Consider the following 25121-nt stretch of genomic DNA (forward strand, 5'->3'; position numbering starts at 1 on the left):
CTGAATTAGATGAGAAAAAGGAAATCCTTCCTTTGTGTGCGCAGTTGTAGGGTGGGAGCCCTCATGCTGTCTTCTGCACAAGCTAACTCCTGTGTACAGAGAGCAAGGTAATGAGGGCAAAGTGATGCTGAGAACTGCTTAGTGGCCAATACAATAAATGTTTGCCCTCCTATTTGCCTCCCACAATGCCTTGGAGGTTGCTAGTGTCCTGAAATTCAGAAGCTTACTGTAGGTAAGTGACCCAAACTGCAGGTGTCTCTCTGAAAGCCACTAGAATGAAGACAGTCTCATTTAAGACTTTGGACTTGTAATGGTACTTGTTCTGCCACCCTGCTGAGGCACATCAAAGAAAGTCTCAGCCTTAAAGGAAAAACAGATTGGACATGAAAAGCATCAGTAGCATCAGTAATACAAGGCAGGGTCAGGCGGTATGAGCCTTCTGCTTTTGGGAGGGCATCAGATATGTCTCGCACCAATACAGATTGGATCCTGTGCACATGAGATAGGCGAAAAGTATCAGCTTGGCTTCTGTGCTTGACTATGGAACTGTCAGGAAAAGCTTTTGCCAACCAGAGAATTGGATTAGATCATTTTATAGGCCAGGCGTTTTCATTTGCAAAGCAAGGGATTTCACATCTGGGAGGGTGACAGTTTAGGTTCCATTGGTTTCACTGTTTCTGCCTGCCATGCAAACCTGTCTCCTGCTGATAGCCATCACCTGCATTCTTACTGGGGCATCTTGGGGGGTCCTGGAAAGGTTGCTATCCTCACAGAATTTGAAGAGAATGCTTACTCTGCCTTGGCTAATTCTACTCTTGTTCTGCACTTTATCTAGCTGTGTTAACATTTTTTATACACACCTGAGGCAGAATTACCTTCCAGGACTTCTTGATAGGTAGAATTGTGTATCTTCTATGTGTCCTTAAAAGTTCTCTGATTTCAGGTTTAAGGTTAGCTGAGCAACTGGCCCGAAGAGAAGATGAAGCCAAAATTCGCCACGGTCTTGGCCTCTCCCTTTGGGCTAGTGGGAACCTGGAAGAGGCCCAACACCAGGTGAGTAGAACCCCTCCCTGTCCCAAGTGAATTTTCTTTCCAGAACTGTGGGAGGCCTTGGATTACTCTCCTAGTAGAAATGACATTGGCCAGAACGTGCTGACCTCTACACTTGGGAAATCTTACACTTACTGGATTTCCAGCTGGTACCAGCCCAGAAGTGCTGAACCATAACAAAGATTCTTGCTCAGTTGTGTGATTGATTTCTCAATAATTTCAATAATTTCTTTGAGTAATTTTGTTGGAATTCTTGTGTTATGTGCACTGTTCCTTATTAATCCTTAATGTGAAGTTACATACATATATTTTATGACCGAAGTAAATAATATGAGAATGCATAATTATTGGATTTAATATCCTTCTGGTTTCTAGTTATACTAATAGATTCTCTCTCTCTCTCACACACACACACACACACACACACACACACTCAATCATAGTTCATGTCTCTTTATATGCACATGCTTGAAGAGAAGCCCACTCTCATGCTGGCTCTGGGGACTGGAAAGATCCCTAGAGTTATGGGTTCCTCTGGCAGGTTGGAGAAGTTGTGATATGACATCATCTAAATCACACACTTAACTGCCTAGGCAGCGTGTGAGCAATTAATGTGGGGGGCATTGTGCTGGGAGAGGGGGCAGAAGGGGCATAGGATAAGGGAATCAAGGCTCCTATTAGTGGTGCTCATAGGAATTGAGGACATAATGTGACTGAATTTGTGCCATAGCTTCCTGAAATGTGATGGTATTTTAGTGTACTTTTAAAACAATTAAAGGCAAATTAAAGAATTAATTCTCTTAAGTTTCTGGTTTTAAAAATTAAAACTTTTATTGATACAATGATTTACAATTTTCAAAGTATTGATACTTTCACTCATTGTATGTATCCTTAAATAACTGTGGGAGGTAGAATGATAACTGCCCCCTTTCTAGAGAAGAAACTGAGGCTCTGAATCTTACCAAAGGTCACACAGCAAGCACATTAGTAGCAGAGTTGGAAATACATTCCCCTCCTAGTCTCAGCATTCTATTTTTTAAATTTTCATAAACTTAAAACTGATACTGTGTTTTCAGCATATAAATATCAGAGAAAAGTTTTGTTGTCTCACTGATGGAGAAGCCTTTAGAGGAGCAGGAAAGTGTCCCCTTAGGCATGTTGAGACTTGACCCTGGAACTCTACTGTGCAGGTTAGTGTTTGATTTAGCTGCACCACCTACAGAAGGCCCACCCCCTCCAGAGAGTGGCTGCCTTCATCTCCTTTCCCTTAGCCCAGTCCACGTGCCTCCCACCCCTTGTGCCTAGAGCTGTGTGAGTGCTGAGTTACCGCTGCTTGATGATGAGAGGCTTTCTTCTAAATTCAGAATCAGCACTTGGTTGGATTAACAGCTAATTTTTTGTTTTACAGCTTTTAGACTATAATCTATAACCCCTGTCTTTTAGATTCCTTTATCTGTCAAAAGTTGGTTACATACATATAATTGATCAGGTATGATCTGATGCCTTTCCACTAGGACCTACCTGGAAGTCAAGATTCATCCTTTCAACCCTTAAAAAGAAATTTGTTTTAGGTGGTGCACCAAGATGTGAGTAAACGTTGTCTTTAGTTAGTGACTAGCTGGACAGTGGCTTCTGGGGAATGGATAACGCTCTTTGTCCCATGCTTGCAGCTCTATCGGGCATCAGCTTTGTTTGAAACAATCCGACATGAGGCGCAGCTGAGCACAGACTACAAGCTCTCCCTCTTCGACCTGCAGACGTCATCCTACCAGGCCTTGCAGCGGGTGCTTGTCAGCCTAGGTGAGAGCAGCTGGGGTCCCACAGTGCATGTGTGCACTCATGTAGCCAAGTCGTGTAGAGATTGTTGTAATGGAGTGTGACTTGTCCTTACAACAGACTGTGGAGCCCCAACCACAATCCAGCCACTAAACATTTTTTCATTTAGTCAACAAATGAGCATTATTTGTTGAGCACCTGCTATGTGCTGTGTGCCAGCCCTGGGTCCTATAGTCAAGAAGGCCTGGTTCCTGACCTCAGGAAGCTCTTAATCTGTCAAGAGACAGAAGAAAATGAGTCCAGTATGGTGTGTTGGGTGCTGGGGTAAAAAAACTTGGTGTTGTGGAAACAAAGCGGATTGGTGGGCAGCCCCCGGGACAAGACAAGGTGTCCTAGAGACGCTTGAATCAGGTGTTCCCCCCAGGTTCCCTTTTGATATTAATGAGGAAAACCTGAGAAGACACCTGTTCTCTATTTCCTGTACCCACACATCTTTTAGTTGCCGTCTAGTAAATGTTTTAATATTGAGTCTTCCCTATAGACCCGCGGTCCCCAAACTATGGCCCGCGGGCGGCATGCGGCCCCCTGAGGCCATTTATCCGGCCCCCTTCTGGAAGGGGCACCTCTTTCATTGGTGGTCAGTGAGAGGAGCATAGTTCCCATTGAAATACTGGTCAATTTGTTTATTTAAATTTACTTGTTCTTTATTTTAAATATTGTATTTGTTCCCGTTTTGTTTTTTTACTTTAAAATAAGATATGTGCAGTGTGCATAGGGATTTGTTCATAGTTTTTTATAGTCCGGCCCTCCAACAGCCTGAGGGACAGTGAACTGGCCCCCTGTGTAAAAAGTTTGGGGACCCCTGCTATAGACTATAACGTGATAATTTTCCCAGGGTGCTGCAGTGCACAGGGGTAGCGTGCACCTTCCCTCACCTGGGCCTTAACTGTCGCAGCCACCCTCTTCCAGCTGGCTGTCCTCTGCCTCTTTTCAGACCTGTCCATCTCTGCAGACCATTTCCCCCCAACCCAGAACTTAGGTTGAGGAGGTATTTATTGGAACTAACAACGTTTTTGAAGTTGAATGTTGAGGCCTTGTCAATAACCTGTCCTTTGCTATATATGTGTGAATACTTAAACTTCCCCTGGAAAACTATTAAATGTATTCATTGCCAGGGATTACAATTTTTATCTATTATAATCACAGTGTTAAGTCTGTCTAAAACTTTGAGGCCTATTTTCCAATGTGCACAAAACTTATTCCTGCTGTTTCAGTTAATAACAGAGTAAAAGAAGACATTTGCATACACACACATAAATCCCCAGTTTCTACTGATACTCAAACTGCAGGGAACGAGGCATTCTTGAAATGCTGTCAGAGCTCTGCCTGCTCTCTTTATGGACCCTAGTCCTAGCAACTCTTCCATACTTGTATTTATGACACAAACAAATCCTCTGCATTGTGTTCCTTCAGTACTTCTAAATAATCCTCACTTGAAAACATGTTGCTTTGTATTTTTTGTAGTGTCCTACTTGTGCATTAGCTTTCAAACTAGATTATAGACTAGTTTCTTACAGGAGGTAGATTAGAAGTTGAACTGAAAGAGTAAGGAGAAGCTTAAAAGAGAGAAGCAATTTCAAAGAACTAGAGACCCCAGAGGTTTAAACCTTTTGCCTGTGGGGATTAGAAGGGAGAAAAAGAAAAGTGTGTGGGGACCCAGAAACGAATGAGCTATCAGCTCTAACAATAATATCACCTGTTATATAGCTGGTGCTTTGAATAATGTCTCCCGGGCGTCTTCACATTTAGTGGCCCTTTTAAACTTTACAGTAGACCTTTGAGATAGGCAAGGCAGCTATTAGGGTTCCTCTTAGTGAGACAAGGTCAGAGAAAGGGAGAAGGATACACTCAGAAAGGGCCCAGCATGTATAAAGGCACAGCACTGTAATTTGGGTGGGTGGGGCAGGAATGGGGTATGACAATGCAAAGCGTGGAGGGGCTGCATGGAGGAGAGGTGGAAGGATGGTCAAAGGCTAAGTCCCATAGGGCTCGTCAGCCAATGTCAAATCAGAGTCACTGCTGAGCAGGGGCACCAGATTGTAAGTCATCAGATCCAAAGAGCCAAGTGAGTGGAGCCAGGAGTCTGGGAAGCAACTCAGACTGTGGCGCAGAGCTGAGGATGAATCCTAAACAGTTGGCTCTCTTGTGGTATGGCTGCAAGACTGGGGATGGCCTGCGACCGTAGAAGTGGTGTAGAATCTGAAAATGTGGGGTTTTATAAGAGTAGACACTGTACCTGTCATCTGAAGCAGGGACTTGAACTTGAAACAGTGTGACTGAGGTTCTGGCACACATTGGAGAGCAGGGGTAGTGGCGTTTCTGCCCAGGACCTCTGGCTGATGGCCCTCTTTTAGTAAGCACATGCTCTGTGTAGTCCTCAGTCTTCCCTTTTGCCTCCTAGGCCATCATGATGAAGCCCTGGCTGTGGCAGAAAGAGGACGGACGAGGGCATTTGCAGATCTTCTGGTAGAACGACAGACAGGACAACAGGACTCTGACCCCTACTCTCCAGTCACTATTGATCAGATCTTAGAGATGGTTAATGGCCAGAGGGGACTAGTGCTTTACTATTCCCTGGCCGCAGGCTACCTATATAGCTGGCTGCTTGCTCCTGGAGCAGGTAAGATCTCTTTCTGTGGGAACAGAGCAATTATACTCCACACTGGGAAAGTATTGACTAGAGGTGGAAGAGGTGCATTACCATAGATCAGACCCAGAAGCTGATGTCGGCTTTCAGGAAAATCTCCACCACAGCGGATATTCCATAGTGGGGTATTCATTAATAAGACAGCCCAGCTTTCCCATTCCCCCAAGAAATCACTGCTCCTCATTGCCAAATGTGGAAGCATTTATCAAAGGAGATTAAGAGCAGGAGAATTAATTTCACTAGCAGTCCTATTTTTAGGCTGCTGTTGTTCATTAGCTAATAAAGGATGACTGAAAGTCCTAACGAGTTCTTTCTAAATATGATTTACTGATTGTGATCCTTTGTCATAGTAAAGTTAAAGAAACTAAAATGATAATGGCAACTCCCCTCACAGTATATAAATGAAGTCTTATGCTTGAGATTTCTGAGTTTAGCAGAACCCATTATGACCAGTTTTGTTCGTCGTAAATCTATTTCAGAAGTAAAAATCTCCTTTGATTAAATCGGCATTAAATGTTTAAGCTGTAACTGTTTCACTAAATACAGAACTACTAATTAGCTGGTAGGGCCATATTTTTTGCATAATAAAATGTCAATGGCTTTGCCATGTTGAAGACACACCCGATCCAATTAAGAGTTTATTGACTGGGAAGGTGGATCTTATAATTAGGGATCTTGAAGACTGGGCTTCTTGAATATCCGTAAGCCAATTTCAAAACGTTCAACTGCCAGGAGAATTGACAAGGTTTCTTGATTATATTCCCATCCCTTTGATTTAAAAGCATGATGGCTGGATGACAGCTCGCAGATGCTTCTTGGGTCCTAAGCACTCGTTCCTGTACATTCCGTGCCTCAGCATTATTGTCATCTTTTCCCCGTAATGCCATGTTTTTTTGTGGGCTTTCCATAAAGAACATTTTTACCTCTGACCTTTTTTATGCTAAAGGTTTTAAGCTGTGATGTTCACGGTGACATGGCGAGTGTCAGCCACCATGGAATGAATCCCTGCGTATTCCAGCCCCAGAGGGTCACTGATACTCAGGAGGACACAGTTGACAACAGAGATATCAAGCTCTTTCTCTCTGTGGTTGTTGCATTTTGGGGACATGACTTGACAGGTGGTATACCCAAATCCCTGTAATAATGAGCCATGTATAATGAGGCTCCTATTGTTTCTCTTTCTGTTCCTCTTTTGCTCTTAATGAGACTGAAGCTTTCACTGGGGCACTAATCCAATCAGAGAGGACCAGTTTTTTCCGGGGCTGACACACCTCATTATCATTTGTGAATATGTCCTATGTTTATTGTTTAGAAAACCATCGTGGATTCTGTCAGTTTCATGCGGCCATTCATTGTTTTGCTTTTTGCCTATTAATGACTATTGACCAGTTGGTCTTATTTAAAAGTAGTTTTAAATGTTTTTATCTGGCCTGTGTACTACATATTTGTTTTAATCTGCTTTTGTGTAATAAAAGGTCTCTGGGTGACACAGTTTCTACTTGGCTGGTTATATTTTTATTCAGGATTTCAGTTTCTGGGGTGACTGTATGCTGGCATGCTCACACTTCCTGAAAGAAAACTTTCCCTAGTTGGTGCTCAGAAGCATTTGTTTTGAAAGACCTAAGAAGTAGTTATCATTTCAGGTGATTCTGAAAACATCATCAAAAACGAAAGCCCTACCTTGAATTCCCTGGTTTCAAGCACCAAACCTGACGGTAAAAGCTGCAAAAAGAGTACTGACCAAACTTCTGAAAACCTTCTTGAGGTCATGGATTTCAGGGTTTCTTCACATGGTTTGGAGGAAGGCATGTTTGTAGAAGAGGGTGCATAGTATCGGCATTGCCGTCCTCCACCTTTCCCTCCCCCAGCCCCAGTCCTGTGTAACATTGGCTGTGCCTGTCTTGCTTCAGGAATTCTCAAGTTTCACGAGCACTACCTGGGAGACAACATGATGGAAAATGCCAGTGACTTCCAGGCTGGCAGCAGTGCCGCTCTTCCGATAGCTACCAGCTCGGCCCTGGAGCAGCACATCGCCAGTGTGCGGGAGGCCCTGGGTGTGGAGTCATACTACTCAAGGCAAGTACTACACCTTTCCCAGTCCCATCCACAGATACAGTTTCAGGGGTTTTGTTTTGTTTTTGTTTTTTTAGTATTCTATTTGAGATCTTTTGAAATTCACACTTTTGTGCCTAGTTTATTCACAGTTGCTGCAGCAGAAAGAAATGTGTCTCTGGAGCGCAAACCCCCTAGTGGGCTGCGTTGATTCTTTCTGGTAGTTTCCTTTCAGACAGCGCCTCATCAGAGATGCCCATTTTTCTAAAGAGGGTTTGTAGAATGTTTGAACATAAACATGACTTTGAATTTAACATACCAGCTAATTAAAACGGAGGTGAGTTTTTGGTTATAAAACAATTTATAATGAGTTTGAATGATAGCTGAATGCCTGGTAGAGTAAGTTGGCGCTGGTGATGGGGTCCTTGTGTACATCGGGGGCTGAGGTGGAGGGGGTAGAGCTCCCAATATCAAGAATAGGGAAGAGAAGTGCTTTTTTGCAAAGACAGTAAGAAACATTTGGTAATGACTGACTCTTTTACAGATGGAAAATAATTCCCACAAGCACCCTGTTTCTGGGGAAAATCAAAAGAACAGGGTTCCTTAGAGTTGGTCATAGCCAGATTCCTGGCATTTCAGCCTTCTGTCCTGACAGTAACAGGCATAGAGAAGGTCTGTGTGTCAGAGAATCTGCTGTGTTAGTTAGCTGGTGTCAGTTCCATAGGATATCGCTTGTCTCTTTTTTTTCACTTTTATCTTTTCTGCTTGTCTCTTGAATGATTTCATTTGTAATCATGAAAATCCCAAGATATCACTGTGATTTCTTTAGAGATGCTTATTCCAGGCACCCAGATGGGTGGTGGGCATTGCCAGCAGCTGGATTGACTTTCGAGGTGCTTATGAGGTTGGGGACAAGTTCTTAGATGGGAAATAATCATGGGGTAATGTCATGTCAAGACTGGAAGGGACTGTAGTGATCATCTAGTCCAACGCCCTCGTTTAACAGAAGCCAGTCCCAAACCAGACTCGGTGACAGCTGAGTAAGTGTCACAGCCAGGATCAAAACAGTCTAACTCTCACCCAGACTCCCAGGCCATTGCTTGTTTTGTTCTTAATTATCAAAATTAATATATTTTGAGAAATAGCTGAAGCATGTAAGACTATCATCTCCAGCTTTTGCTTGTATTAAGTCTGAACAGGCATCAGACACATGCACATTGTTGTCTTATTTCTTCTATGACATCCTGGAGCATCCCCATCCTTAACACTGGGTAATAGTGTGGTGATTATGGGAGCTTGACAGTACAGAAATCCCAAGGACTTGAAAGCAAGGCTACTTCCTGAGATTTAATAGACCATAAGATAGATCAGGCCAGGGGTATACAAAGCTGCTTTAGCAGACAGAAAGGCACTTAGGCCAGTCTGATTAAAGTGTAACCTGACCTAAGGAATTGCATATCCAAGGCAAGTATTAAAATGGTTGGTCAGCAGTAGAAACGCACGCAAAAAATGGGCAGTGCCCCTTTCCGACATTGTCAAAAGGAAAAAGAATCTTTAAGGGACTTCAGGTCCCCTTGGAAGGCTGTTCCCATGGTGGACTTGCAGTCTTCATACACTCTTACCCTTCCCATCTCCCCTCCTCTCCACAACTATTTGAATGCCTACTATGAACTATGTACACTCGACATTGGGAACAAAGTGGTAAGACAGGCATGGCTCTGGCTCTCAGGGAACTGAAAGATAATAAACAAAAGAGCATGTAAAATCTTTTTTTTTTATTTTTTGTATTTTTCTGAAGCTGGAAACAGGGATAGACAGTCAGACAGACTCCCGCATGTGCCCGACCGGGATCCACCTGGCACGCCCACCAGGGGGCGATGCTCTGCCCCTCCGGGGCATCGCTCTGTCGTGACCAGAGCCACTCCAGCGCCTGGGGCAGAGGCCAAGGGGCCATCCCCAGCGCCCAGGCCATCTTTGCTCCAATGGAGCCTGGCTGCAGGAGGGGAAGAGAGAGACAGAGAGGAAGGAGAGGGGAAGGGGTGGAGAAGCAGATGGACGCCTCTCCTGTGTGCCCTGGCCGGGAATCGAACCCGGGACTTCTGCACGCCAGGCCGACACTCTACCACTGAGCCAACTGGCCACGGCCTGTAAAATCTTTTAATTAAAGTTGTTGCAAGTGCTTAAATGAAAATGCAGGGTGTAATGAAAATGTATAAGTGGGAGTGGGAAACCTATACTGGGCACTTGGAGGCTTCCTTGAGGAGGGGATATTCAAGCTGAGCTCGGAAGAAGGCCTAGATATAAACTAGATGATGGCCACCCCAGGCAGCTTGTGGCAAGGCCTTCAGTAGCCCTCAGTGGAGAAGACCTCACAGGTTGTCCTAGTGCTTTCCCTAGTTCAGTTCCCATGCTTCTTGTGAGACTTTTTAATTATCATTTGGTTTCTCATGTGAACCTACTTGCTGATAGAGAATGTACATAATTAACTGGCATTCTGGTGTGTACAACTCTGCGAGTTTGCTTAATGAAAGTGGGCTCTCAAGAGGCAAAGCCTCTCTTAGCACATCAACAACAAATTTTCAAACTTGTATGACCACTGTCCAGAACTTGACTTTTGATGAGATCATGAAGGGACTCCAATGTGTGACACATGCCATTTGAACCTTTGTACATGCAGGTGTAGTTTCTATGTGCTGTCTCCCATGGCAATGTGGTGGCCACACCCAGGCCATATCAGTGCAAGCCAATCATCTATAAGGCTCAGCCGCTGTGAAAATACAGATTCCATTTGATCCCCATTTTCTTGGATCTTGATTAAAATTCATCATTAGATGGAATTCATCATTGACTCGTCCCAGCACCTCTCCTGTTGGGCATAGTGGTTTTAACTCCAAACACTTTTACCTCAGGAGTTCTTTTATATGATACAAATGGTTGAGCAATTTTGCTCCAGGTGCCTTTTGAATGGGAAAAAAATGGCTTTTGGGTTATAGTTCAGCTCTTCATGAATGGCACAGAGAGAGGAAGGACTGTAACTTGCTTATACTCCACACACTAATTTTTCCCCCTCTGTCCTGCATAGAAAGCTGACAAGTTAGGATGTGTCCTTAGGATCTCTTGGATGTTGGTGGCTTGATGCTCAGCATGAGTTTGTTGGGCTGCCTCTAGTACCTCCGATCTCCAATTAGAAGTGCCAGAAATGAGGTCTTCTCTGTTGCCTTAGACTAGTCTTTTAGAAATCTATTTATATTTTGTGAGCTTAAACTCACAAAATAACTTGATTGTGATATTAAAATTACTATAGTGGTATGGTTTATATTTACTAGAATGGATTTTTTTTAAAACTCTGGTTTCTTCCTCATGTTATAAAAACAATAAGAAAATTTCAATGACAGATAAATTATTTTTCTCTAGGCCCTGGCCGGTTGGCTCAGCGGTAGAGCGTCGGCCTAGCGTGCGGAGGACCCGGGTTCGATTCCCGGCCAGGGCACACAGGAGAAGCGCCCATTTGCTTCTCCACCCCTCTGCCGCAACTTCCTCTCTGTCTCTCTCTTCCCCTCCCACAGCCAAGGCTCCATTGGAGCAAAGATGGCCCGGGCGCTGGGAATGGCTCTGTGGCCTCTGCCTCAGGCGCTAAAGTGGCTCTGGTCGCAACATGGCAACGCCCAGGATGGGCAGAGCATCGCCCCCTGGTGGGCAGAGCATCGCCCCATGGTGGGCGTGCCAGGTGAATCCCGGTCAGGCGCATGCAGGAGTCTGTCTGTCTCTCCCTGTTTCCAGCTTCAGAAAAATGCAAAAAAAAAAAAAAATTATTTTTCTCTATAAAAGTAGTAAATATTTTTTAAGCCATAATGCTCAATAATAGTAAGGATATAGTGAATAAACAATCTTATACTCTAGTGCCCTGGTCGGCAAACTGTGGTTCACGAGCCACATGCGGCTCTTTGGCCCCTAGAGTGTGGCTCTTCCACAAAATATGACGTGCAGGCACTACCTCAATAAGGAATGTACCTACCAATATAGTTTAAATTTAAAAATTTTGGCTCTCAAAAGAAATTTCAATCGTTGTACTGTTGATATTTGGCTCTGTTGACTAATGAGTTTGCCGACCACTGCTCTAGGGATATAAATTGGTTTAGTCTTTCTAAAAGTAATTTGCCAGTAGTATCAGAAACCTTTAAATTGTTCATGCCCTTTGACCCAAAAACTCTCATTTTAGAAATAAAGTTATATATATATATGTAGGAATATTTATAATAGGCCTATATATTATAGAAAAACAAAAAAACCTAAATGGCTACAATAATTGAATGTCAAATTATTTTATATCCAATATAGTACTATGTTGCAATTAAAATTATGTTTATAGAAAAATTTTAATCCTATAGCCAGATGTTTGTGACCAAATATTAAGTGAAAAATACAATGTAAAATTATTATGTATGGTATAATTTAAATTTTGTAAACTTCCTGCTTTAAGTAACTCCTCAAAAAGGCCTTTCAGAAGCTTTACTGTTAGCTTTTTTCACTTCTGCAAACCCAGACCCTAGGGCAGTCCTGCAATATAGTTGATGCTTAATAAATGTTTTAATGAAAAACTGAATCTCTCTAAATGAATGAAGTACTTCTCCCTTCTGTCTGGAATTGAACTCTTTCTGTAGATAGTCTAATCACCCTCTAGGAGCCCTGTTTAAATCTCACATAGTCCCCATCAGGACCACCCAGATCGCTGTAAGTCCCAATCAATTTTTGCTCCCCTCTGTGGTGCCTAATGATAGCACTTATTTAGTTTTTCCTTGTTTTATAATCACCTGGTTTGTGTGTCTTCCAAAGCAGATGGCAAGGCCATTGAAAACAGGTGCTCTGTCCTCCCTGAATTCTCGCTGCCTAACACAGTTGCCTGGCCCATAGTGAGATATCAGTACATTTGAAATTTAGTCATCAGAAGATACACTGTGAGCAGACACTCTGTTCATGCTGGGCTAGTTTACTGATTGACTTTTTCTAGTGGATGTAAAACACACTGTGCCCCGAAACTGGATCTCCATGCCTTGGGGAACGCCATCATTCAGTAACCCCCAGCCTGGCCATGGTGTCCCTGTTACTCTGCCAACCGTGTTTGCTCTCCTTAATAGCATTTTACTGCCCAAAGGAAGTACAGTCTTACAAAGGATTTTCTGAAAATGGATTTAAAATAAAAGAACTGCTTTTATTGTTTGATAAGAACTTCTTGTTCCTTTCCCCTAGATCAGGGGTCTCAAACTCAACTCAGCATGTGGGCCGCAGAGCAAGATCACAGCCGTTCAGCGGGCCGCACTAGGTCTACAAAAGGCAACTGTTATGCAACACTTTTCTCACTGCAGTTGAAAACAAAAAAAAATCAGTACAACAAGCACAATCGTACATGTAGTTTACTCAGTGTCACAAAACGACCAGAAACTGTAGTTCGCATCACAACTGCTGTTAACTAAGCTAATAGCTAGCTAGGATGCTAGAGAAATGAAAAATACAAGTAGGCCCCTAGGCTTACTTAATTTTATCCAAAATATTTTGAACTTCGTGGATTAGTCTGCGGGCCGCACAAAATTGTTCTGCGGGCCGCGAGTTTGAGACCCTGCCCTAGATCAAAAGAGATATACAGTATGTCCGTAAAGTCATGGTGCACTTTTGACCGGTCACAGGAAAGCAACAAAAGATGATAGAAATGTGAAATCTGCACCAAATAAAAGGAAAACTCTCCCAGTTTCATACCTATTTAGTGCAGTTTGATGTGGGCTTCATTTGTTGCCCTACACACATCCAAACAATAGTGAAGTTCTTGCCACACACGAGTAAGGATGTCTATTGAAACAGAGTGAATAACATCTGTGATTCTCTGTTTTAAGTGATTAATGTCGTGGTGCTTTGTTATAAACGCGCTGATATTCATGTTGCACTTTGGTCATGGATTCGAATTTAATGAGCCACAGAACACACTGAACTTTGCTCTGTACTGTCCACATCTTGACTGGCATGACCGTGGGCTGCTCCGCTGTATACACGGTGTTACGTCATCATCTGCGCATGTGCAAATGCTGCCACATCATTCTACAGAAACTGGGAGGGTTTTCCTTTTTATTTGGTGCAGATTTCACATTTCTATCGTCTTTTTTTGCTTTCCTGTGACCGGTCAAAAGTACACCATGACTTTACGGACACACTGTAGATTGAAACCACTTTTAGCACACAAACCTCCCATAAGGGAGACATTATGAATTTTAAAACACATTTTCAGTTTTTAATTCTGATACTTAACCAGAGTTTTGTAGCTCTTGGGTACTTGGGACAGTGCAATAGTTTTGGAGATGCTAAGCTGACTGGTTAGAACACTTATAGGGCTGTGTTCAGTGGTAGGTCAGATCTGGAAGTAGTCCAATGGGTTTTAGATAAATTACAATTATAGACAACCCTTATAATAGGGTAAATATTCCTCCATTGTAAATGAGTATTAAATCTTAATAAACTATAACTCTTATGTTTTTCCCTTTTGGTGCTTTTCTAGATTTCTAAATATTTTACAGTGAAAGTTATTTTTATAATCAAATTAATTTTATTTCAAAACACTGATTAATTTAGATTGCACCAGTGCATAAATTCTGGTGATTCCAGTTGGTTCTACACTGATGAGTGGCCATTGTTAACAAGTTTGACAATGCCAAATGTTTGAGGAGATGTGGCTCCACAAGATGTCTTATTTGTGGCCAGTGAGAGGGTAAATTGGCATAACCACAACAGGAGACAGTTGGGCATTGCCTTCTAAAGCTGAATATTCACATACCCTTTGACCCAGGTATACACCTTAGGTATAATATCCTACAAGAGGCTACTGTACATGAACAAGAATGTCCAGAGCTGCACTGTATTATAATAGCAAAACCCTAGAGATACCGACATGCCATCAGTGAGAGACTAGATGAATATAGTTTCTAAATGGAATATTAGACAGCAGTCAAAACGAGATGAGCCATAGTGAACTGAAAGATGTGGCTAAATCTTAAAAAAAATAATGTTAAGTGAAATAAAGTTAAGTCCAAAAATACTACCTATGCAGCATGACATCCTTTTAACAGTGTTAAAACAACTTAAATAAAAATGTTTAGGAAATATAGCTACATGCAGTAAAACTTGTACAGAAAGGACAGGCAGGGCCATGATGGCCCTGGAATTCAGGGTGGACTTGCCGTGGGCTAGGAGGCGGGGGGTGGGCTTCCTGGAAGTTAACAAACAATTTTGTATATTATTCTCCAGATTTTGTTTTGGGTGGTGGTTTTATAAGAATTATATTATTAAAAATTAATAAATGAAAGGCTGTGCATGGATCAATGATGAAAGGGTGTAATGAACCAAATATCCTAATCCCAAAGAGATTCCACCACCCCCAAAAAACAGCGGGGAGAAAAGAGCAGGGATTTTTTAAACAAATGAATTGCAAAAACAAGATTGCGAGTAGGACATATTTAATCAATGTAAATGGACAGTTGACAGACTGATTTCAATTATTTATATAATCTTCTAAGCAAGTACCTAAGCACTGGTTATTGCTGCATCGTTTGCTTATTTTAAGTGACAGTGAATCTTTGAAAGTTTCAAACCATCTTTTTAATATTTTCTAATTCTGACTTTTTGCTAATCCAGGTTGACCTCCCAATTAGTCCAAACTAATAAGGTTTTATTTTACAAATCAAACATTTTTTCCTACTCTAAATCCTTTCAACAATTCTGTAGAGTATAAGTAGATATAATATTTTGGGGCATTTATTGTGTCCCTTAAAACAAAGGGTTTCCATTTCATTCTAAATTAGAATAGTACCCATTTGAAAATATTTTATGAGCATGTAGTCAATTTGTGCCAGACCTGGTCCTGAGCCTAGAGATATATGCATGAATAATAGCTGGAGTTCTTGGCCTTACAGTAGCTCACAGTATGGAACAGTCAACAAATGTGTAAATTATTCATCCACCATGCATGAAATGTTGTTATAAAGGTCTAAACAAAGAAGGCCGTACCTTGCTCTGCCTACTTATGGGCAAGTCAGTGGTTCAAGAGGCTTCTAGAGAGGTAACATTTGTTCTGGGCCTTGAAGAATGAGGGAAGAGAAGTCACTCTGGGCAAGGGCATGCAGGTAAGAAAGGGCCCACAGCCTTCAGGTAGTGAATGGTGATTTCAGGCAGAGGGTGATCTGTTCTTTGGTGCAGAAATTGTCATCTCTTACATCATAGTCATTCAGCCACTGCCTCCTGAGGCTCATCTCTTTCTTACAAGATCTGAAGTCTTGGTGTGGGTTTGCCTGACTGAGTTTTCTTATGTACTGTCCTCTTGGGACATGACTAGGTTCCAAAAGGCAGACCTTATCTATGAGGTGACTCACTCAGGCTCAGCTCTGTTTGAGGGAAAAAAAGATGATGCCAGGTTAGGGATTAGAGTACCGAAGAGACAACTGCAGACACAGTGGAGCATACTGGCGGCCTTGGTCTTATGCCCCTGATTTCTGAATTTGGATTCCTTCCAAAAGGCTGAGTACAAAACAAGCTCAGAAGGCACCGGTAAGCTTCTTAGTGTAAGTCAGCAGCTTAGCAAGAAGGATAAGTGTAGTTGGCCTTCTTGTGTGACCTCTGAAATAGGCTCGAGTGAGTTTCCATTTGTATTTCTCATGAATTTTTTAAAAAGCGGAGTTCTTGAAATTGCTAGATAGGATTTTCATATTTATACATGGGAGGGATAACCTGGTGAATGGTAGAATCAGCCTCAAGTCAAAAAGCAGATGGCAGTGACTCAGGGAAAGCCATTCGTGCCTGTCACTCTACAGGTGTGGAGGCCTGGACCTGTGCATGGCCCAGGCCTCCCTGGGCCCAGGGCTGACAGTTCTGCACCTCGGCCATAGGGCAGGGGCTAGACTGGTTGATGTCATGAAGACCTGACAGGGGCACTCTTGGACAGCAGACATTTCTTTTATCCCTTGTCCCAAATCCATTGTTTATGGGCTCAAAGCTTGGAGGGAGAAAAGGTGGGGCAAATCCATTGACCAGTCTACACATTTAGAGCTTTCCTTGCAGTTCCACATCCGCTGTTGGCTGGCTGATGCCATAACCAGTTTTGTAAAAATTCTTTGAACTGATCAAATTTCAATATCCTTGACTTTGTATGTCCTGCCCTTTGCTCCAGTGAAATTGCCTGGCCTTTTCTTGATGATTGATTCTGTGCAGCTTTATCTAAACAATCAATATTTAAGACATTTAATATATAACTCTTATCTTGCTTTGGGAAAATAAGCCCAATATAGCCACCGAGTTCCTCTTTGAACTGGCTAAAATAGGCATTTTTTTTCATCCCGTTTGTACTTCTCTGATTTGAGAACAGAGGTAAGGAGGCTCTGGAGGAGTGCTGTCCTTAAAGGGCCACATTTAACTGTGTCAGATCCACAACTCACCCTCTACTAGTTGGGTTTTTCCCCATTAATGCCATGTGGCACTTCAAAATTTCAGAGACTTTTATCCACAAACATGTATTTCTTGTTCCAGGTCTGCTGTCAACTGGGGTTCTGCTTTAGGCTGCCTTTGGGGTGTCTCATCTTTCTGTGACTGGAAGTGACTAAACAAGGCTTTTTGCTTAGCAGGCATCAAGATCACAGGAGAACAAGGAAGACCATCAGGCACATTTAAAGCCCTGCTTACCTTTTGTCCCTTCACATTCCAGTGGCGGGACTGTCTTTACATTACTAGCTCTTAACATATCATGCCGAACGTCCTTGGGGCGGGAGATACATCTCATGAGTGGCTATGTGCTGAACAGTGAGACAGTCTCCAGCCCCCCACCTGTGGAGACCTGAAGTAAGATAAGGATGATCTTCGTGCAGGCTTCCTGTTCCTGTGTCCCCTGGAACCCACCTCAGGTTCAGCACATACCAAATCAGACCTTTTCTCAGCCAGCTCTCCAATCTGGCTCACTTATATTACTGGTTTTTTTTTTTTTTTCCATTTATTTTAAAGCCTCCCATCTTTTCTACCCAAGTTCCTTTGTTTTGAGACCTTTGAATTAGTTGTCCTTAAATTTCCCTTTCTTTTATTGCAGTTTATTTAATCAGTCACTAACCTCTCTTTGATCTTACTCCATTGTTCCCTGCTTCTCTCTTACTTTTACCCTTTCTGCTCTCCTACTCTGGGCCAGGCTCCTACAAGGACATGCTCACATTATCAGCCTGGAATTCCTGCCTCCTCCTCCTCCTCCTCCTCCTCCTCCTCCTCCTCCTCCTACTCCTCTTTCAGTGCTTCTGGCTGGCTGCTGCCTGAGGATTGCTAAAAGCTCCAGTGTTATCTGAGCTTCCCATACACATCACAGTGCACAGAGAATGATGGTGGCCAAGGAAGGCCTGGAGATAAAGTTGGCCATTGGGCCCCATTGTTCCATATAGCCTGTCCACTCTATTTCCCACTGTCAACGTTCTGTTCTAGTAGGGGCCAGGTATGTTCCTGCCATCTGCACACCATGCACATTCCCACAAGTCTGCATTTTTTTTTCTTCTTCTGCCAGTGTGGGATCCCCTGGACTTCTGTCCCCCAGGACATTGCTTTTCCTTGGAGTCTTAAGCACACACTGAAGGCAGATATTGCTGACACAAGTGGGTAGAAGCCAAAGTGGGGAAGGTATAAGGAGACTGGATGAAGAGGAGGGTACCTGCTGTGGAGCTCACCCACTCATACTTTTCTCCTTTTCTTTCCCCACAACCAAAATTTAGGAAAGTTTGGGGACACAGTACATAGAACTCTGATATACTTGCTATTTAACTATATTTAAATCATACAAATTACCCCAGTCCCATTATGATGTCCCTGAATGCCACGTGATCCTGTCTATCTCTGTATTACGAGCTCTTAACAGTGCCTGATGCCTGTGAGTTCCTTTGTGAATGTTCACTGTGTGAGTGGATGATTGGAACAGTGAAAGAACACACTTCTGGGGGCTGGGATGACATGTTCTGAACACACAGTCAATACAGCCTCATTAATGTGTGTTCCATGTGTCCTCATCCGAGCAGCGAAGCGTGGCACAGCGATAGCGTGTGTTTCATAGTTGTTGCTCTAGTCTTCTTCCCACTTCCGCGGCTAAAGTACCATGAAAGCACAATATTATCCTGGAAGCCCAAAGAGGTGGACTTGTCCAGATTGGGTAGTGAATGCATATCTTGCTTGAACTAACATCCACTTTACAAAACTTGACCCCTAACTAGGCCAGCACATGAAACTCTTCTGTTTCTTGATTACGTCTTGAATGGGATGTTCTTTCCTGGCTTTAGATAGACTTATGCTAATGCAGTGAGGAGTCACTGTTAATCAGCAGGGAGAGGCAGAATTGATTTAAGGATCTGTCACTTCAAAGAATACTGTCTGATGGAGACAAAGTTATCATCTTAAACTTGTCTTTTTCTTTATTCCTGTGTGTGCTGCTCCTCTCCCTGCCAATTAGAAACATCAGTAGATGTTTCTTCATTTTCTGGCAGCCCTCACAAGCTTCCTACTTTTAGAAAAACTGGGTACCTTCCTATCTCAGGATTCAGCCCATAGTTGTCCCCACTCATTTCCCTCCCCTGCATCACCACTAGGGCTTCCCCCAAGCACAGTGCTGATACGGGCTCAGCTCCTTTTCCTCATCCTCACCACCAGGCACACAGGGAGATCAAGCATCACAGGTGGCTTCCTCCTAAAACCAGAGACTAGATTCAAATACCCTGTCTGTGAAAGGATACAGCCATAGGATAACTTCAGCTCCTACTGTAAGTTAATGTTTGCACTTATTAATTTAAATTGATGAGGTTGAAACTTGACATGTCACATACTGGTTGTCATCTCAAGGGTGGAGACAGCCTTTCTTGTGAATATTAAAGACTGAATGATACACAACATTGATTTCCTTTTCTTTGTTTATCCATTGTAAACCATCTCTTCTACTTGTTTCTTAACGATGCTTTGGGTGCCACATCTCTAGAGAATTTAGGAAATCTTTTTGGGGTTGTTTAAGGAAGAACTGTTTGTTAAGTCTGGGTGGTTTTACTGCTGTGGGTTTCCATCGTTTTCTTCCATCGTTTTCTTGGCTGTCCTTAATGACAGTATTTATTGCATGGAGTTTGTTTTGTAATGTCTGTCCCTCTCTCTGGACTAGAGGCCCATTGAGGGTAGGAATTGGGTCTGACTTACCATTAGTATTTAGTACCTGGGATGTAGTTAGTGCACAGGGAATAGTCATCGAATGCCTTAATGAATGGACCTACCTCCCCCCATATTAACACTATTCATAATTATGTTAAAGCTTAATCTAGGAAAGTTACGGATCAATGTGAGAATTGGTCTATGTACAGGAAAATTTTTTTTTTAGGAAAAAAGTTTTTAAAAGAAAGACACAGACTCAGCAAACTGGGATAACACCAGACTGAAGTTTAAAAAACAGGAGGGTGTGTGTGTGTGTGTGTACACAGACTTTCTTTCAATCAAGCATAAACTAATGCTCTATTGTATTGTTCTTCTTGTCTGCTTTCTCCTACTTTAGTTCAGTGTTGAGTTTTAAGCCTTTGAGATAGTAGCTCAGCATAGTTTATAGTGAGTAAGATTTAGGATTATAGTTTTTATTGTTTGTTTGTTTTTTTGTATTTTTCTGAAGTGAGAAGTAGGAAAGCAGTCAAACAAACTCCACATTCGCCTGACCAGGATCCACCTGGCATGCCCACCAGGAGGCGATGCTCGGCCCCTCTGGGGCATTGCTCCACTGCAACCAGAGCCATTCTAGTGCCTGAGGCAAGGCCATGGAGCCATAAGATTATGGTATTTTTTTTGTGTGTGTGTATTTTTCTGAAGCTGGAAACGGGGAGAGACAGTCAGACAGACTCCTGCATGCGCCCGACCGGGATACCCGGCATGCCCACCAGGGGCGATGATCTGCCCACCAGGGGGCGATGCTCTGCCCCTACGGGGCGTCGCCCTGCCGCAACCAGAGCCACTCTAGCACCTGGGGCAGAGGCCAAGGAGCCATCCCCAGCGCCCGGGCCATCCTTGCTTCAATGGAGCCTTGGCTGCAGGAGGGGAAGAGAGAGACAGAGAGGAAGGAGGGGGTGGGGGTGGAGAAGCAAATGGGCGCCTCCCCTATGTGCCCTGGCCGGGAATCGAACCCAGGTCCCCCGCACGCCAGGCCAACACTCTACCGCTGAGCCAACCGGCCAGGGCCAGATTATGGTATTTTTTAACTTTGGAAATAGCTAGGTTTAAAACAGGGAATTATAGTTGGAAGAATGTTACAAGGAGAAAAAGATACTTGTCTAACTTACCTTTGAAAATCAGTCAAATAGGCAACAGAATCCAGATTCTGTAAAATGAGTCATTTTAGTTTCCCTAGAAGTGATTTCTCAGTAGATGGATACAACTTTGATTTCATCTTATACTACTAAATAATATTAATAAACTGAGATGAATAGGATACTTTGCTGGGTGCTCTGTTATGCCAAGTAATGCTCATTCTTTAAATTTGACTCCCTATTAGAACCTCCCAGATTGCTTCTCTTTAGACAAGAGAGAAAAATGACCTTTGTTGGCCATTTTCCATGTGTTAGACAAAGGTGTACACACTGGCTAGATGCATATAATATCCCCTGAGGCCGTGACTGTGGTCCCCATTTTACATAGCAGGAAGCCAAAACTCAGAGCCATTCAATGAATTGTCAAAGGTTCACAGCTAAATGATGGAACTGAAATTCAAAGGTTGATTTTAGAAAAGGCTTCTCCAAAACAAAGAGTGCCAACACGCCTCTTGGGGCTCTAGAATTGCTGCTTTCAAATGATTTTGTTTGAGGATGAGAAAAAGACCAGACAGAAAATGACTCATTCATGCCTTTCCACACTTTTGGTATATTTTTTTTGGAGATTTTAGTAGACTTTTCTCCTCCCCTTCTGGAAACTTTCACTGAGTCTCCAAATATTGGGTATTCTCCACTGGCCTCAGCAGTTAAATGGAGGAAAGAAAAATGTAGAAAAATATACAAGATGAAAAAGTAGAGAAACATTCTGTCACAATGTAGTCTAACACATCATTTAAACAATCTGAGTATAGTGAATTTGAGAGCAAAGAGAATGTTTTTTCATTGAGAAATAAAAATCCTTTGGCTTGAAGACTATTTTCAAAAAATAAGTTCTTCATTACCCTAGATAGTTCTTGAAATGAAAATGAAAATAGTTCATATCAAGCCATATCATGAAAGACATAATTCAACAGTCCTTGAGAATTTACCTATTTTCCACTCAAACATTAAAGTGATCGTTTAATCTTACGTGCAATTCCCTGAACTCTCCCTAAATAATTGCTTTGGTGATTTTAGCTCAACCTTGAAACAGACTTGGATCTGTTGTATATTTGACTTTATTTGAAAGAGAGAAGCAATTTTAAATAAATAAGAGACTTCAGAGGTTTAAACCCTTTGCCTGTGGGGATTAGAAAAGAGGAAAAGAGAAGTAAGTGTGTGGGAACTCAGACTGGAATGAGGTGTCAGCTCTAACAACAATAATAATACTACCTGTTATATATGTGGTATTTCAAATAATGTCTACAGGCAGCTTCAGATATAGTGCCCTAGTTAATCTTTATAGTAGTAGCCTTTTGAGATAGGCAGGACAATTATTAGGATCTCTCTTTTTGAGACAGGGAAATTAAACCGCAAAGACTGACCTGTCCAAGATCACACAACTAAAGAATAGAGTCAGAACTTGAACCTGGGCCACCAGGCTCCAATCTACTGCTCTGTCAAGCCATTTGTCTCTCTTAAGAGGCAAGTATGTACTGTGGATAAGTTCTTATTAGATTTGGCAAGGCCATGCAAAATTTTTTATTATAATGGAGTTTTTCCTGTTTGGGATATGTGGGTGTTGCCTGGGCTTTGTGACAGTATTTATAGAATGGAATTTGAACTGTAACAATGCAGTTCTGAATTATTATTCATGTAACACTAAGCTTTCAGGTGAGCTAACTGTAAGTCAATAATATATGAATAAACTAGTCTACTTCTACATATCTTGAGCATGGGAATCCAGGAAAAATCTGAAGCTGTTTAAATCAAAGTGGGGTAAGAAAAAGGTGGAAAGGAATAAATAAAGAAGATGTCATTAGTGTGATACAACTCTTAAAAGAACAGCTGTGAAGTATTTGCAGTGAATATAGTATGGACAATTTTAGAAGCATTTTTTCCAAGTAAGTTAGCCTTCTGTCCAAATAGAGTTTGAAATCTTTTATCCATTTGTTCTTTTATTTACTTATTCATTCAACAGCTACCTGCTGAATATCCCCAGGATGCCAGTCACTGTGGTGGGCCCCAAAATTCAGAAAAAGACACATTTTCTGTCCTTACGGAGCTCACAGACCAGTAGGTTTGTGGGGATCACTAATAGAGACACTCAAAAGCACAGGTATAAGCTGGAATTTTCAGTATTTTATATTATAAGAGATATTGCAGTCTAATTAATGAGAAACCTAATTATTGAGACATTTATTCATTCGTTTGTTCATTCAGCAAACATTTCTTAAACGCATATGTGTCCTCGTCCCTCTGCTGGGTATTGGAGTTATGGAGATGAAACCAATGATTTCCTGCTGTAAGGAGCTCTCAGTCTAATAGAGAAATGATAAATACACCTAATCTGGACTTTTCCACTAACTGGTTTCATGACCTTTGACAAGCAGTTTAATCTTACGGAGTTTTTGTAACTATAATGCCTGCAGAGCAGTAGGATAGAGTAGGCGCATAAACTTTGTGTGGTTGCCACTGTCAGTTATGAGAGAAGTAGGAGAGGCACACAGAGTCAGAGGGATCACTTGTGCTTCAGGAGGACTCAGTCAGGAGAGACTTCCTAGAGGAGTTATTGCTCAAGCTGCATGGAAGGTATAGTGGGTTTTTGCCATGCCAACTAGGCAGCATGAAATGCAGGTGGAGGGTGCAGCACAAGTTGCATGGGATGGACAGCTGCCACACTTAGGGAGATGTAGGGAGGGCAGCACAGTTGGAATATAAATACAGGGTGAACTTTGGCCCAGTCACTACTAGAAACAGGTTGGAGAGTTGCAAAGGGCGAGATGCTATGTATGGCCATGGAGCCAGGGGCAGCAGGTTTGCATTTGAGAAAGGAATGTAGTCTAAATTGTCCACTGAGAACTCAGAATCATTTTGCCCTGCTGTATCTGAGGCTTTTCACTTAAATATTCTATGTGGCCTGTTATTTTAGGGGAAAAAGGAGAACAATTTTAAAAACCTACTGGGCAGTTAAAAGTCATGTTAAGTTTCTGCCTTCAAGCAAGAAATACAAGGGGGAAGGCTCACTTTATAGTTCTAGAGAAAACTGAAAAATTGGTATTCTGATTCAGTCCAGCAAATGCTGTAAGAGCAAGTCAAGTATAAAATATGTACATTTCCTAGTAGTGTCTTTGATTGTCTTGGCAGAAATTATTTATTCAGGATAAGTGTTCAGAGGGACAGGAAAGGTTATGGCTTTGTACAGTCCAAACCCAAATCCCTTTGCTTTAAACCCATCTGACACAGCCAGGACCTGACTCAGTGACCGCCTCCAATCTGAAGAGGTATCAAACTCTTTTTACCATATTTTCCTTTAGAATACTTTTTTTTTAAAAAAGGATTTTATTTATTGATTTTACAAAGAGAGGAGAGTAAGGGAGCAACTCAGTTGCTTCATTTTAGCTGTTCACTGCTTGCTTATTGCTTGTTGTTGTAGGTGCCTTGACCCGGCAAGCCCAGGGTTGCAAACTGGCGACCTCAGTGTTTCAGGTCGACACTATCCACTGTGACACCACAGGCTAGGCTAAAATACTTTTGTTATGGTGTTAGTAAAAATAAATTTTTTAAAATGGTAGTAATAAACGGTCTCCTCTTTCTGAAGGTCAAACAAGGCTATGGCACTTTAGCGGTCTTTAAATATGGCAGCCCCACAACTGTCAGTGGAGCTTGCTGGCCCTCACTTTAACCATAGAAAAACATGTTTTTAAAAATTGTTTTGGCCTTATAGGGTGTTCTCTTAAATGAAAAATGATCACAGCATGCCTGACCCTTATTGGCCCGATCATTTTATGAAGAAGAAGAATATGATGGCAGAAAAGTCTGGAAGGAATGTCAGCTTGCTTAGGTTAAAGATTCTAAGCTGCCTCAGAGCATTCACCAAGTCAGCGAAGAAGTGAGGGCTGAATATGTCAATCGTGAACTGTGGCAGAGTAACCCGCACTTTCTTCGGCACCAACGAGTTTTCACTTCCTTCTTTGGAAGAATCTCATCTCAGTGGGAAGTATGATTACCCTTGCCTATGCCACTTTGGGAAGAGAATGTGTGTCCATAATCACTGAAAGGAAATACCCCAGTGTGGTGAGTCTGCCCTGGCTGGGCCAGTGAGGGTTAGCAGCTGCTGCCAAGACGCTGTGCAAGGGGGGTGGCCTGGCTGGGGTACCAGAGGCATCTCTGGTTTTGGG

At 42.4% G+C, this 25121-nt stretch overlaps 1 protein-coding gene across 3 annotated transcripts in view; it reads left to right on the forward strand.

Annotated features, from left to right (window-relative positions):
* Positions 1 to 25121, forward strand: part of TTC28 (tetratricopeptide repeat domain 28) — a 698236-nt gene that overhangs the window by 585027 nt on the left and 88088 nt on the right. For all 3 annotated transcript variants that reach the window (XM_066260240.1, XM_066260241.1, XM_066260242.1), the window contains 4 exons: positions 944 to 1053; positions 2721 to 2850; positions 5288 to 5506; positions 7444 to 7609. In XM_066260240.1, coding sequence (XP_066116337.1) covers positions 944 to 1053; positions 2721 to 2850; positions 5288 to 5506; positions 7444 to 7609 — 625 coding nt within the window. The remainder of the gene's footprint in view (positions 1 to 943; positions 1054 to 2720; positions 2851 to 5287; positions 5507 to 7443; positions 7610 to 25121) is intronic.

This window comes from Saccopteryx bilineata, chromosome 2 (assembly GCF_036850765.1).
Source record: "Saccopteryx bilineata isolate mSacBil1 chromosome 2, mSacBil1_pri_phased_curated, whole genome shotgun sequence".
NCBI classification, from domain to species: domain Eukaryota; kingdom Metazoa; phylum Chordata; class Mammalia; order Chiroptera; family Emballonuridae; genus Saccopteryx; species Saccopteryx bilineata.